This window comes from Hemiscyllium ocellatum, chromosome 23, assembly GCF_020745735.1.
Source record: "Hemiscyllium ocellatum isolate sHemOce1 chromosome 23, sHemOce1.pat.X.cur, whole genome shotgun sequence".
NCBI lineage: Eukaryota > Metazoa > Chordata > Chondrichthyes > Orectolobiformes > Hemiscylliidae > Hemiscyllium > Hemiscyllium ocellatum.
The window spans coordinates 40,701,229-40,716,646 of record NC_083423.1 but is presented as its reverse complement, the minus strand read 5'-3'; the positions used below and the strand labels follow the sequence as shown (position 1 = coordinate 40,716,646).

The window sequence follows — 15,418 nt, the reverse complement described above, 5'->3', positions numbered from 1 at the left end:
GTTGAACAAAGAGACCTTGGAGTGCAGGTTCATAGCTCCTTGAAGGTGGAGTCACAGGTAGATAGGATAGTGAAGAAGGAGTTTGGTATGCCTTCCTTTATTGGTCAGAGTATTGAGTACAGGAGTTGGGAGGTCATGTTACGGCTGTACAGGACATTGGTTAGGCCACTGTTGGAAGATAGAATTCTGGTCTCCTTCCTATCAGAACAATGTTGTGAAACTTGAAAGGGTTCAGAAAAGATTTACAAGGATGTTGCCAGGGTTGGAGTATCTGAGCTACAAGGAGAGGCTGATCAGGCTAGGGCTGTTTTCCCTGGAGCGTCGGAGGCTGAGGGGTGACCTTATAGAGGTTTAAAAATTATGAGGGGCATGGATAGGATAAATAGACAAAGTACTTTCCCTGGGGTCGGGGAGTCCAGAACTAGAGGGTATAGGTTTAGGGTGAGAGGGGAAAGATATAAAACAGACCTAAGGGGCAACTTTTTCACGCAGAGGGTGGTACGTGTATGGAATGAGATGCCAGAGGATGTGTTGGAGGCTGAAACAATTATAACATTTAAGAGGCATTTGGATGGGTATATGAGTAGGAAAGGTTTGGAGGGATATGGACTGGCTGCTGGCAGGTGGGACTAGATTGGGTTGGGATATCTGGTCAGCATGGACGGGTTGGACCGGAGGGTCTGTTTCCATGCTGTACATCTCTATGACTCTAATGAAAGTGTGTTAAGGAATACTGTACTAGTTGACACCAGAGAAGGGAATTTCAGTTTATGTGAATTAGCTGAGTTTTCCTGGCCCATAATGGCTGGCTTGGAGGAGGGGGCGGAAGCTAAAATTAGGAGAGCTGTGTTAAGGCTGCTTCCAGTGCATTCCCACTGACAGGAGGGCTTTCCAGGAGAAATGGATCCATTTTCAGATACTCACTGGCAGATGGCCAATACATAAATTTAAGGCCTTTAACAAGAAGGGATTTTGCCAGCTGATTGGCATTTTGTGGCCAGGAATAACAGTGATGCCCGCTTCATGGGGAGTCACTGGCTATCTCTTTATCTCGGCTCTGTGTGTGTGTGTGTGTGTGTGTGTGTGTGTGTGTTGGGGGGTGGAGGGAGGCGGTGGTATCAGATTCAGAGGATCCATCACCCAAAGAGAGGGGCACAATGAGGAAGAGCCACACTTGTAGCCCTAACTGAGGGATGACTGACTGATGGCTTTTTTCTCTCTGCTCCTGCCTACTTGACCCTTCTGATGTTTTAGTTGAAGTTTTTGCCTTGGAGAGCACTTCTAGTTTGAGGACATTCATGTTCTGAGAGTGGCCTCTTAGTAGCTCTTAGAGTGATGTTCCAGCCCTGGCATTGGCTAGGTAGTATGCACATTTCTCCAGCCCTTCTTAACAGGACAGTGAGTATGAGAGAAAAATAACTCCATTGGTCAGGCTCCAGGACTGAGAGGCCGACTTAGCCCCATGTCAGTATCCCCACTTTTGCCCAGGGAAAGATCCTGCACTTTAGGTCTGATCTAAATCACTCTCAAAAGCCAACTGGATGAGAGGGGTATGTGGGATTTGTGCTATCAAACAACAATTTTAATAGGGGTGAAATAACAATGTGCTGAAGATGCCCCTTGAAACATTCAATACACAGCACTGAAAATTTGATGGACTGGAAATTAGTTGCTAAATGGATTCTAGAAAGAATCCTTTTGCCTGCACAACAAATTGTTCTGGAGGTCACAAAAAATTAAGAAAGCAAGCTGCCTCTACTCTATGGCAACTCACCTGACTGAAAGAGCAGTGAGTGAACTGAACCTCACATCATTCTCCAGTGATAGGGCAGCACGGTGGCTTGGTGGTTAGCACTGCTGCTTCACAGCACCTGGGACTCGGGTTCAATTCCAGCCTTGGATGACTATTTGTGTGGAGTTTGTATATTCTCCCTGTGTGTGCATGAGGTTTCTGCTAGATGCTCTTATTTCCTCCCACAGATGTCCAGATTTCCTCCCACAGTCCAAAGATGTGCAGGTTAGGGGGATCGGCCATGCTAAATTGCCCAGAGTGCCCAGGGATATGTAGATTAGCCATGGGAAATGCAGGGCTATGGGGATAGTATGGAAGTGATGGGTCTGGGTGAGATACTCTTCAAAGGGTCAGTGTAGACTTTGGGACCAAATGGCCTCCTTCCACACTGTTGGGATGATAGGCAGCAGTTAGTGGAGCTACTTGCAAATGATAAGTATGGCACTTGAGGTTTTCCTCCCTCTACATCAATTCAAAACTAAATTAAACATCCAATTCAGTGCTGGATGCTGGCTAGACCATGTCCACATCCAAAAATCCTCAGTAGAAGCGAGTTTGTCCCTGATTCAGTCAAACCAGACCAATTTCCACTGAAGGATCCCAAAAACAGAGCTCATAAAACATTTCGTTAACATTGTTGTGGTTCTGTTCGCCGAGCCGGGAATTTGTGTTGCAGACGTTTCGTCCCCTTTCTAGGTAACATCCTCAGTACTTGGGAGCCTCCTGTGAAGTGCTTCTGTGATCTTTCCTCCGGCATTTGTAATGGTTTGAATCTGCCGCTTCCGGTTGTCAGTTCCAGCTGTCTGTTGCAGTGGTTGGTATATTGGGTCCATGTCAATGTGCTTATTGATTGAATCTGTGGATGAGTGCCATGCCTCTAGGAATTCCCTGGCTGTTCTTTGTTTGGCTTGTCCTATAATAGTAGTGTTGTCCCAGTCGAATTCATGTTGTTTGTCCCGTTTCCAACTACTGGACGGGGTCAGCTCAAACCCCTTCCCATTTGAGAGATCTGATCCCAGCTGTTTGCAGGAACTGACCTGGTTTCCCACCTGATGTAATTGTAACAAGGTGAATCAGCTGAACCTGACAGAATACAAGTTCCCTGATTGGGGCTGTTAATCTGACCCAATCAAGGAGCCCTGGCTGACAAATATAAAGGGGATTATCAGAGAAGCTGACACTCTGATGCCTGACTCTGAATGAGGCAATATTATAGTCAAGAACTGTTCTTGTGTTAATAAAGGGGCGGCATGGTGGCACAGTGGTTAGCACTGCTGCCTCACAGCACCAGGATCCCAGGTTCAATTCCAGCCTTGGGTGACTGTCTGTGTGGTGTTTGTGGGTTTCCTCCAGGTGCTCCGGTTTCCTCCCACAGTCCAAAGATATGCAGATCAGGTTGAATTGACCATCCTAAATTGTCCATAGTCTCAGTGCATTAGTCAGAGGGAAATGGGTCTGGGTGGGTTGCTCTTCAGAGGGTCACTGTGGACTGGTTGGGCTGAAGGGCCTTTTTACACACAGTAGGGAAACTAAACTAAACTAGTGATGTGATACTGGCCTCTTTGGAGTTATTTCACCACCCACCAGACCTGACCAAAACTGACTCAATCTCCTTACCCCCAGCTGCTGCTGGATCTGAACAACGTGAGGTCTCCCTGCTCCCACACCCCCACCTCAATCTCCCTTAAATACTATATCATTCACTTTTTCACCTTGCCCCTCCCTTACCCATCTGGCACCCTGCCCTCTTACCCACCTGACACTCCACTCTGACATTTCTTTGCTCCTAAATGGAAGGACAGCTTTATATTTTTGAGGAAGATCTGAGTGGAAACTCCTCTCTGAAATGAAGGGTTGAAGGGGCAATCTGTGTAAGATTGCACTCCTCAGAAAACCCGGCCCATAACCTTTGATACAATCATCATTTTACCTACTGCCAAAATATTTTAAATTTCTTATCTGATACAACCTTTAATTAAATGTTACCACTGACATTACAATGTGCAGTAATAGTCAAACGGGCACAAAAAGAAGACTATTCAGTGCAGTGAGTCCATTCTGGCTCTCTGGTGAGCAATCCAGCCAGTCCCATTGGCCCTGCTCTATTCCGAGAGGCCTTGAAGTGACTTACCTCAAGTGCCCTTCCAAACTCCTTTTGTAATAATTGTTCACTTCTGTTTCCAGCACTGTTGCATGCAAAACACTTAAAGTCATAAGTTTACAATCAAGAAAATAAGAGGTCATTTTATTCTTACTTTGAAAGGAGGCAATTAAACATTCAATGTCTCACAAGATTTCCTTTGCTCCTTTTTGGAGTTAACAATGTGTGTAACTTTGTTAACCATTGGTTTGATTAACTGAATGAGATATAAATGTAGGTTTGCTAAATGAACCTTCTACTCAGTGAGTACATCCAGAACCTCAAATCTTTTCAAAACTCGTGAATGAGATATATAAAATCTCTGTCATCCCACCACATAAAAACACCTATTCCACAGAATGAAGATAAGGCAACCTGACAAAGTGTTCAAGAGGAAGAACTGTGAGGTCATTAAAATGAGAGTCCATATTTCTTTTAATTGGAAGATGCTGTGGGTGGACTCTCCCCTTGGTGAGGTTTTTGCCTGTTAGCAGGAGATCCAATGAGAGACCAATGCTGCCTATTCTGAGAAAGGCCCACTGTATCTTTTCCAATAAGCAATTCCACAATTCTGGCAGGACCTCATCTGCAATTAGAGTGCTGCCCAATCTGAAGTAGATAATCCCATGCTGCTCAGCAGCAAGAGAATGCAATTGCATAATCCCAAGACCTATCTTAGTGATGTATTGGGGAGGTATGCAGGGGTTAGGGGATGGGGGTTGGGGGGAGGGGGTGCAGGGGCATTGAAAGCAAGGACAGAGGGTGGCTGTGCCCAATATCCATGACATCTGCATGGGTACATGAATAGGAAGCGTTTACAGGGATATGGGCCAAATGCTGGAAAACAAACTATATTAATTTAGGATATCTAGTCAGCATGAATGAGTTTGACTGAAGGGTCTGTTTCCATTCTGTACATCTTTATGATTCTGGCAATATGTTCCTTTGAGCGAGACCACTCAGCCTACTACCCACACCCTCTCCAAACAGCTGACAAGCAGCCTGCACTCTTTCTTGCTTAGGGAATGCCACATGTTGGCAAGCCCACCTGTTGCTGAGTTGTTTAGCTCAGGTCTTTAAGCATTGCACAATTGGCCTCTTAAGGGCCTCAGCTGGCAGCGGGCAGGAGGGAGGGTACCATTGGCCTTTCTAGCCAGAACCTAATTCCAACAGAGGCGGGAATGCAATAAGGAGGCAGGGTTTGGGTACAACAATACCCTGCCCTTCCTACATCTTCTCCCTCACCATCTCCAGGGCCATAGGATTCCGGCCGAGAGGTGGAAAATCAATAACAGGTGTTCTCTATACACTAAGCAAGAACATGTGGGAAGTAGCAAACTTGACACTCTGGATATGGAATCTCATAATCAAGATTGGATTCGGCTTTATAAGGAGTTCAATGTCAGCCCTAATTTTAACTTCCTTTTTCCAAATAAAGTAAAATTGTTGCACTCAAAAATGGTGTAGGCACAGTTACCAAACTGGCATTTTGGTTGCCATCATGACAGACACCATTTAAGAAAGAAGTTTGGAGTGCCAATCTGCTTCTAGTCTGAGCCCATTTCTAATAATTTTGAGGTACAAGTATGTGAAGTATGTGTTGCACCTTGCTCCACTGATTTGTAACAGGCATTGGACCATCCTCATGGAGATCATTGGAAACTGCTCTACAAATAAACAAAGAAACAATCCTGTTTCTTTCTCATGAGACATGCCATCAGTTTGTCCCAAACTTCCCTCCCAACATCGCCCTCCTTTCCCCAGCCTGTGGATAACTCATTGCAGAAAATACAGATGATTTTTCAATCCCTCAGCTACAGTGAGGAGCCCATTTGATGCCCACAAAATGTAAGTACAATAGGAGCAAATCTGAAGATGCAAAACGGCCCTGGTCTCATGCTGACAATACAACGTACTTCTGTTATGAAAATCAACTCTAGTAAGAGGAAACTTAGCTTTTTGAAAGTTGTTTCAGCGACAGAGGAACAAGACATACATGTGATTAATGGTGAGGGTGAAGTCAAGAACATCAAGGATTAGTTGTAGACCTAATAAATTTCTATGTTGCTCCAACTGGATTTTTGGTGCAAAGTGTATTATTATGTTTGACAAAAATAATCTGATTTTGAATGTATTTTTCAGAGTGTCGATGTGATTCACGTGGCAGTGTGTCAGCACATTCTGTGTGTGATGCTATCAGTGGGGAGTGCCATTGCCATCGATATGTCACTGGGAAAAACTGTGAACAGTGTCTGGTATGTTACATTACAATCTTTCACCTTATTAAATATCTTCAAACCATCATTATTGCATGTGGGCAAGTTTATTAGCCTAAATGAACCTGAACCCACACCAGCCCCAGAGATTGGAAACCATTCTCATAGGGATTGACCCATTTAAGTGATCAACTTGTGACAATGACCAGTGACTTCACCTGATTCAGCAACAAATTACCATGCAGTAGATTGAGCTTTTTTCTTGGCTTTTCACAAACAAGGGCAATGTTTGTTGCCTATTGTTAACTGCCCTGGAAAAAGGTCAGGAAGGACTAAAGAGAAGTATGCCAACCTGTTTGGAAATGCTCCATGTACTTGCTGTCACTTTTGGAAAAGTAGTCATTCAATTGGAATGCTCTGTCTATCAACTCTGTTCATGGCATTTGAATATTTTCCAAGGATCTGAATCGATTTCATTTCAATTCTCTGTCTTTCACTGAGCTCTCACAAAGTCATAATAGGTTAAATTCGAACAGGTAGTTAGGAACTCCCTGAGACACACTGTCTTGTTATGGGAGGGCAAAAAACACATTTCATAGAGCGAGTACGTAGATCAGAGGGTGGGTGGGGCTCCCCACATTAAGTCTTCTCCAGAAGATAAGGTATTTCTTCTCAGTCTTGAATCCCGGGAAAGATAGAACTAAAAAGATCAGTTTGAGTTGACTGAAGTAGTCAGAGGAGAGAAAGTTTGACATACAACTGGAACAAACTCAGTAATCTAACTTCATAGTCCAGGAATGAATGTAGAAAGAAATGTCATGATTTGATCTTTGGCTTTGGCTGAGTGCACTGATTTGAACAAAAATGCTGTATGATAGGACGAGGCAGGTTTGAGGAATCTACAAACAAAAACAGAAATTGCTGAAGAAACCCAGCAGGAGTGGCAGCATCTGTGAAAAGAAAACAGAGTTAAAATTTCGAGTCCAGTGACCCTTGTTAACTCAAAACACAGGCCTGCTGAGTTTCACCAGCAATTTCTGTCTTTGTTTGCATCCACAGTTGTTCATTTTATTTAATGACTCTGTAATTGGTTTGAGCAGGTCTGGACTAATGAGATTAAAAAAAGGAAATGGTGTAAGTTCCAGCTCCTGCTCAGATTGTGGATGTCAGATAAGTGCAGTATCAGGCTTGGTTGTGACATCCTCTGTGATGAAATGACTGTCCCCATACAAATGAAGGCCCAGACTGAAGGTAGTCATTGGATTGTTTTATTTAAATTACCATGTGATATTGCTCCTAACTGTGTTATTTTATCTTGTTATAGCCAAGCTACTGGGGTCTTGGAAACATTAACTACGGGTGCTCCCCTTGTGACTGTGACATTGGAGGGGCTTATGATAATTTGTAAGTATAATTGTTAGTGATGTCACTGGCCTTAAGGGTACAGGCCACCTTAAAAATACAACATTACTTTCACAGCAGAATGCATACTGTAGAGTGTGGTACTCGCATCATTGTAAACCAATTCAGTATTGTGTTTACCATGTGCTATTTCATAGGAAATCTGTCAGTGTGAAAAAGCATTTAACCCTATGAAGGCTGATTATTGATAGTCTCCTGATAATCAGTGAAAATATACATAGAGCAAGACAGGCGAAGTTTAAAAGGAATCTAAAGGACAACTTTTTCATGGAAATGGTGAAGCTGTATGGAATGAGCTGCCAGGGGAAGTGGTGGAGGCTGGTACAATTACAACATTTAAAAGGCATCTGGATGAGTATATGAATAGGATGGATTTAGAGGGATCTTGGCCAAGTGCTGGCAAATGGGATTGGATTAATTTAGTATATCTGGTCAGCATGGATGAGTCAGACCAAAGGGTCTGTTTCTATCCTGTACATCTCTTAGACTCTAAGTGGAAGGTAATAATGCTTCTAACATAATCTGTACCAATTATGTAAATTTTCAAACAATTGTACTTGTCTGCTTTTGACTTCTTTAATCCAAGCTGCTGGATATTAATAATAACCATTAATTGATTGATTCAATTTTGCTTTCTAACTGGAAAATAGAATAGATTTTCTTGAGCAATTACCATTACATTTGCAAAGTCATGTCTCTCCTGTGGGAAACTGGTTGGTGAACTTGAACTGATACAACCAGATCTTCACAGAGGCAGATCACTGACTGAGGAACTAGGGAACTGTGTCACCCCATAGTCACTGTGAGATCGTTTGTTTCCTCTTCATGCCAGTGAGCTCAGAATGTATTTTCCATATTTTGCAGCTGTTCCTTGCATGATGGACAGTGTCGCTGTCTACCCAACATTATCAGGCGCCAGTGTAATGAACCAGCTCCAGGCTACTTCTTTGCTCCATTGGATTACTATTTGTATGAAGCTGAACTTGCAAAACCACTAGGGAATAGCGGTTCTTTGGTTGGTATCGTTAAAACGTTTTCTTTTATTTTAATTTTTCAGTTAAGATTTTTACCAGCGCAAAAATGACATTGAATGCATAACCATGCTTACTCAAATACTTTCACCTAAACCTAAATACATAGGAGTTAAATAATAAAGTCACTGGCTGAACATAATGCATGTTTAATCAGCTTTGAACCAGAGACAAATTAGTTCCTTGGCCTCCATTAAAATGAATAGAACTGCTCTGAACTGCAGGCAATTTTTCTTTATCAAGAACATCATTAACATTTATGACCAACAAGAAATCTGATATATTCTTAATCCTTTTTAAAAATAAATGTGTTGTAAACCAAGAGATGTGAATGCATTTTTCTGGTTTGCATGTGGACACTGAAGCCTACCTGGTGATACATTATTTGATTGCTTCTCATGTAATTCTGTGACCTTAATAATGTAAGCCAATCTGTATTTCATGACTGAAACAAAATATTACTTGTGCCTGTCTCATGCAGCATGACAATCTTAACTTTCGCGTATTACATAACTGTGACATTATTAGTGTAAAAACATCACATTGAGCCTCTCGCCATGCATCAACTCTTCAATTACAGATCAGTGAGATCACAGTCTAGCTAGCTCACCTTCTACCACCCTGACAGACACATGGTATTATGATACTCTCCTTATTGACACATTGTAGCAGTCAGTCTCTATCAATGAGTATGCACCAGTTGCAAACATAACAGAAATAGCACCCAGTGGTGAAGAGTTTCAGGAAACAGAGGTAGAAAAGAGGTTCCTCACAAGAATGGCATGCATTAAATTTGTCATTTATTTTGTTTATTCTTTCATAGATGTGGGCGTTGCTGGCAAGCCCAACAACTGTTGGCCACCTTTAATTGGCCTTGAAGTGAGTAGCTTGCTGAGCCATTTCAGAACGCAGATAAGAGTCAACCACATTGTTGTGGATCTTGGATTCCCACTTGGCGAGACCAAGTAGTGATTGCAGATACCTTCTCTGCAGGACATTAGTGAACTAGATGGTGATTTTTGAATTAAAACAATTAATTGTTTTATATTTACTATCACTGAGATTAGCTGCAAATTCTAGATATTTCAAAAATCAATTTAATTTAAATTCCATTAGATGCCATTGTGGGATTTGAACCGTTGTCCTCAGAACATTAAATTTGGCCTTAGTGTTACTCATCTAATGACAAAGTCAGAAGTCACACGACACCAGGTTATAATCCAACAGGCTTATTTGAAATCACAAGCTTTCAGAATGTTCCTCCTTCATCAAGAGAAGTCTTCTCCTAATGAAGGAGCAGCACTTTGAAAGCTTGTGATTTCAAATAAACTGTTGGACTATAACCTGGCATCATGTGACTTCTGACTGTGTCCAACCCGTTGAACACCTGCACCTTCACATTATCATCTAATGAGATTATCACAATGCTATCATCTAAACAGATCCTGGATGCCAAAAGGTTATCCAATAAAAGGCATCACTGATGTAAACATGCAAATATAATACTTTCTAAATAACTTTATGAAATAGTTATAATTGTCCTGCATCAACCAAACCTCATGTTTTTCTTGTTATCCACACCTACAATTTGCCTTGTAGATGTATAAACATTATGTTGAGAATTCTACTCAAAAGCTAATATTCCTTTGTTTCTTAAATAATTAAATGAGTTTTTCTTTCAGGTAGGACCCACATCGCTGCCACCATGTGATGAGTATTTACGAAGACAAGGCTATAATTTTCGAGTGGAGCATGGTACATTGATACTTCAAAGGATTACTAAACGTCATATGCGACATCAGAGGAAGAGGGTATGCAAAGTTTCTGTCGTGAAATTTTCTCAATGTTGTGAGCTTCGCAACCATCAAACATGAAACAATTTGTGAACTATCCCTTTTTGGTGTTTCAACTGAGAGAAGAGAGAATTGGATTGACTGACCAGTCCTGTATTTGTCAGACAGGTTACATGTACAGTAATTATTTAGTTACAATACAAAACTCAAATAGTTTACCAACATTAAGTTTGAGCTGTTGCCTTAAAGCATATCAGATGTTTATTATTCTTCATAATATGGATTCAGCAGAGGCTTTTTTTTCATTTCATTAGAAGCAAGGTTATGAATATTAATGAGCCTCCTCATGATTAATGCGAGTGACTGTAGGATGAGTTTATATAATGCTGTGTGAGGACCATTTTACAACTTTATGCTTCCAGGAGTCATGAACTTAAATTTTAAAATCAGAAAATTGCACAGTGTGCACATCTGAATTTCTGAAAGTCATAAATGTACACCTGAACATCAATTTCTCTGTCTTTTTATTCCCTTTTTCCAGCAGAAGAGTACTTTCAGAGGTAATGTTGTTAACCTGTTTTCTGATTATTCAGCATACCACAAACAATCTGCTGTTACCAGACATGATCAATCTTTTGATAGTCTTGCAGTTATAGTCTTAAACAGAAATTGCCTCCAATGCTACACCCAGGAATAGTGTGCTCCAATTTATTAGACTTGCCATCACTTTCTTTTTCAAAGATTTCCTCAAATTCCTCTGCTGTGATCGCTACCATCTTGATCCTCTTCCTCCTATCCCATTCTTAGTGATTCTTGTCTCTTTGTTATGAAGATATCAGGCTTAATGTTAATTCTGTGTTAGTGAATGGATTATCCATAGGTTAACACAGAGTCATCCTACATGTGAAGAATGCTATACAGTTGCAAGCTGTATATGGGGCTCAGAGAGCACAGTTTAGGGAACATCAGTACTTATTGAGACAATGTGGATTTCTCCTTTGTACATACTTAAGGTAAAGGCCTTGTGGATAATTGTTATATATGTTATATATAATTGTTATATATAACAATTATAATATTATTATAACAATGATAATTGTTATATATAAGGCCTTGTGGATAATTGTTATATATGTTAGACAGGCATGTTTGGTAAATCTAATCCCATGAGATTCTCGTTTAGGAAACTGTTGCACAAGTAAAATAATGCAAGGCTTATATTGGCATCTTTCTTTTCTTTAGCAAGTCATGAATCCAGAATCCCAGGTACAGATTGTTTCCAGAGAATATGTTCCCGGTGGACCTACAACTTGGACAGGTCTGGGGTTTGCTCGAGTTCCACGTGGAACAGGACTGCGATTCATTGTTGACAACATTCCATACCCAATGGACTTCACAGCAGCCATTCGCTATGAGTCAGAGGTACTCAAAGTGCTGCCTCTTCAGTTTTCATTCTCCAGGCATTTAAATCTAACTATGTACACACTGTACATTCAGTACTTAATATCTCTTGCACTCAAGAAAAGCGATACAAGAAAAGAGTTATCTAAAATGCAATAACTCTCAAATCTCCAAGCTTTCTCTTTCCTCGTCTTCCCTCCCTCTTCCCTCCTTCTCTTTATTATTACAACATTTGATGTTATTTACTTTACTAGAGTCAGTCCTTCTCCCAGTACTTTTAGAGTCCTAGAGCTATTCAGCATGGAAATTTGGGCGGCACGGTGGCACAGTGGTTAGCACTGCTGCCTCACAGCGCCAGGGACCTGGGTTCAATTCCCACCTCAGGCGACTGACTGTGTGGACTTTGCACGTTCTCCCCGTGTCTGCGTGGGTTTCCTCCGGGTGCTCCGGTTTCCTCCCACAGTCCAAAGATGTGTGGGTCAGGTGAATTGGCCATGCTAAATTGCCCGTAGTGTTAGGTAAGGGGTATATGTAGGGGTATGGGTTGGTTGCGCTTCGGCGGGTCGGTGTGGACTTGTTGGGCTGAAGGGCCTGTTTCCACACTGTAAGTAATCTAATCTAGACTATTCGGTTCAACTCGTACATACCCACCAGTTATCCTGAATTAATTGAGTTCCATTTACCAGCATTTGGCCCATATCCCTCTGAATCCTTCCTATTCCTATACCCATCCAGATGCCTATTAAATATTGTAATTGTACCTGCTTCCACCACTTCCTCTGGCAGCTCATTCCATATCCACACCACCCCCTGCATGAAAAAGTTGCCCCTTAGGTCCCTTTTAACTCTTTCCCCCTCACCTTAAACATATGCTCTCTAGTTTTGGACTCTGCCACACTGGGCAAAAAAACTTTGGCTATTCATCCTATCCATGCCCCTCATGATTTTATAAACCTCTATAAAATCATCCCTCAGACTCTGATGCTCCAGGGAAAATAGCCCCAGTCTATTCAATTTCTCCCTATAGTTATAACCCTCCAACCCTGGCAACATCCTTATAAATCTTTTCTGAACCCTTTCAAGTTTCACAACATCCTTCCCATAGGAGAGACTGGAACTGAACTCAATATTCCAAAAGTGGCCTAACCAATTTCTTGTACAACCGCAACATGACCTCCCAACTCCTGTACTCAATGTTTTGACCAATAAAGGCAAGCATACCAAATGCCTTCTTCATGAGCATAGTGGGCGGCACGGTGGCACAGTGGTTAGCACTGCTGCCTTACAGCGCCAGAGATCCGGGTTCAGTTTCCGCCTTAGGCGACTGACTGTGTGGAGTTTGCACGTTCTCCCCGTGTCTGCGTGGGTTTCCTCCGGGTGCCCCGGTTTCCTCCCACAGTCCAAAGATGTGCAGGTTAGGCGAATTGGCCATGCAAAATTGCCCGTAGTGTTAGGTAAGGGGTAAATGTAGGGGTATGGGTGGGTTGCGCTTCAGCGGTCGGTGTGGACTTGTTGGGCCGAAGGGCCTGTTTCCACACTGTAAGTAAACTAAACTAGTCTCCTTCTTTTTCTTTTCCAATTCTGCAAATGCACCATATCATGAGACAAACAGAATCATAGTAGTGTATAAAGCAAAATACCTACTCTTCAAGCTCTTCCTTCATGTTAATAAATTATGTTCAACTCATTACAAAGATCGTTTCATTTTGTGTCTCTTTTCATTGATTGGGATTCTCAATCTGTCACTACCATATACATTCTGACACTCTTCAGTCTTTTCCCCTCTTACAATGACCATGTTTAAAACTTGAACTTGACTTTACCTAATTATGATTTTTTTTCTTCTTTCTTCGATTCAAGGATGTCCCATGGGCATCAGCTCTTCATTGAGGTTTCTCACAGTACAAATAAAATCAAAAGTGCTACTTATTTATAAAATAAATGACTGTATGTTTCCATTCCACGATGCAGTCAGCAGGTGACTGGATGGCCAGTATTCAAGTTTGGCCAACAAATCAACCAAGTAATAGCCAGTGTCGCAATAACCTGCCCTCACGGGAGCCTTATACAGTTACCTTGCCAGCTACCTCCAGGTGAGGTCAAACAGCAAATAACTCAGCCGCTCTTTCAAGGTTACATTGCATATTTTTGTTAAGTATTAATGCCTCTTAGGATGCACCATATAAAAATGGGATTTTCTTATAAGCTATAGTAGAAGCTATTTTAACTTGGAATTCCCTCCTTGAGGCTGACACATGGTGAATTCCAAGATCAGGGGGTGCATGTGCCCCAAGACTTATTGCTGAAAATGTGTTGCTGGAAAAGTGCAGCAGGTCAGGCAGCATCCAAGGAGCAGGGGAGTCGACATTTTGGACATGAGCCATTCTTCAGGAAGGGCTCATGCCCGAAATGTCGACTCTCCTGCTCCTTAGATGCTGCCTGACCTGCTGCGCTTTTCCAGTATCACATTTTCAGCTCTGATCTCCAGGATCTGCAGTCCTCACTTTCCCCAAGATTTAGTGCCTGTTATCCAAGATGGAGGACTGGATGAGTGTCTGGTAAACCACTTGAACTTTGATGTCAGCAATTATCACCTTCTAATTTCCATCTGATGGATTGGAGAGTGGAAAATTGCATAGCAATGAGATGAAATTAACTAATAATGAGATGTTAATACATGTACCTGGGTTTCACTTTTCTAACTAGTGAGAATCTTGTCTCACTTTCGACAGTAAGTTGGTGAGAAAACTTCACACAGGCCAGTGTCCCGTCACCAAGTCACCCTTTATTCGCTAGTGCACAGTACACTGGTTGTGGCAAGCCAACTCAGAGTCACTCCTCAACTGAAATGATTCCAATCTCCTGGTTCTATTTTATTTTATTATTATTATTTCCCCCACACTACCGCCTAACTGCGGTAGTGCTTATTATTTTTATCCCCAGCATCCATGGTGTGTGTGTGCAGGTGTGAGACACAGTGAGAGACAAGGTGTACAAATCTTTATTCAATTTCCACCACCAGGAAAAGTAGGAAAACACCCAAGTGGCCTGTGACAAGCAGTGCCCTTCACATCAAAGAGGGCAATGCTGTGTGATCAAACAGTGAAGGGAAGGGCAGGGACTAACTCAAAATAGCGTTGGAGGGGGAAATGATGCACTCCATCTCCTGGTTCTATCGGTCAGCCATGGATTTCCTGATTGGGTTGTTAACCTGGACCAATCAAGAACCTTATATTTGGAGGTGCCGGTGTTGGACTGGGGTGGACAAAATTAAAAATCACACCATACCAAGTTATAGTCCAACAGGTTTATTTGGAAGCACTAGTTTTCAAAGTGCTGCTTCTTCATCAGGTGTCTTATGGTCCTGCTTCACAATCACCTGAGTTTGAAAGCTAGTGCCTCCAAATAAACCTGTTGGACTATAACCTGGTGTTGTGTGATTTTTAACAAGAACCTTGTAGTCAATGAGGTCCACGTGCTTCCAATCACCACAGTTGGAAAATGGGATTTCTTGCCCTCAATGTTAAGAAGCTCTTCACTGGGCGTATCACACAACTTTCCCTATTTTTTTTGCCAATACCACATCATTCAGGGTCTGGGAAGATTCCACTCATTTAAGTCTG

General features: G+C 42.0%; 1 protein-coding gene across 2 annotated transcripts in view; it reads left to right on the top strand.

The window, feature by feature from the left end:
* The window catches only part of LOC132826757 (laminin subunit beta-4-like), a 121,422-nt gene that overhangs the window by 39,691 nt on the left and 66,313 nt on the right, over window positions 1-15,418 (top strand). For both annotated transcript variants that reach the window (XM_060842931.1, XM_060842932.1), the window contains 6 exons: window positions 6,075-6,187; window positions 7,473-7,552; window positions 8,435-8,585; window positions 10,284-10,412; window positions 11,637-11,816; window positions 13,767-13,888. In XM_060842931.1, the coding sequence (XP_060698914.1) occupies window positions 6,075-6,187; window positions 7,473-7,552; window positions 8,435-8,585; window positions 10,284-10,412; window positions 11,637-11,816; window positions 13,767-13,888 (775 nt within the window). The remainder of the gene's footprint in view (window positions 1-6,074; window positions 6,188-7,472; window positions 7,553-8,434; window positions 8,586-10,283; window positions 10,413-11,636; window positions 11,817-13,766; window positions 13,889-15,418) is intronic.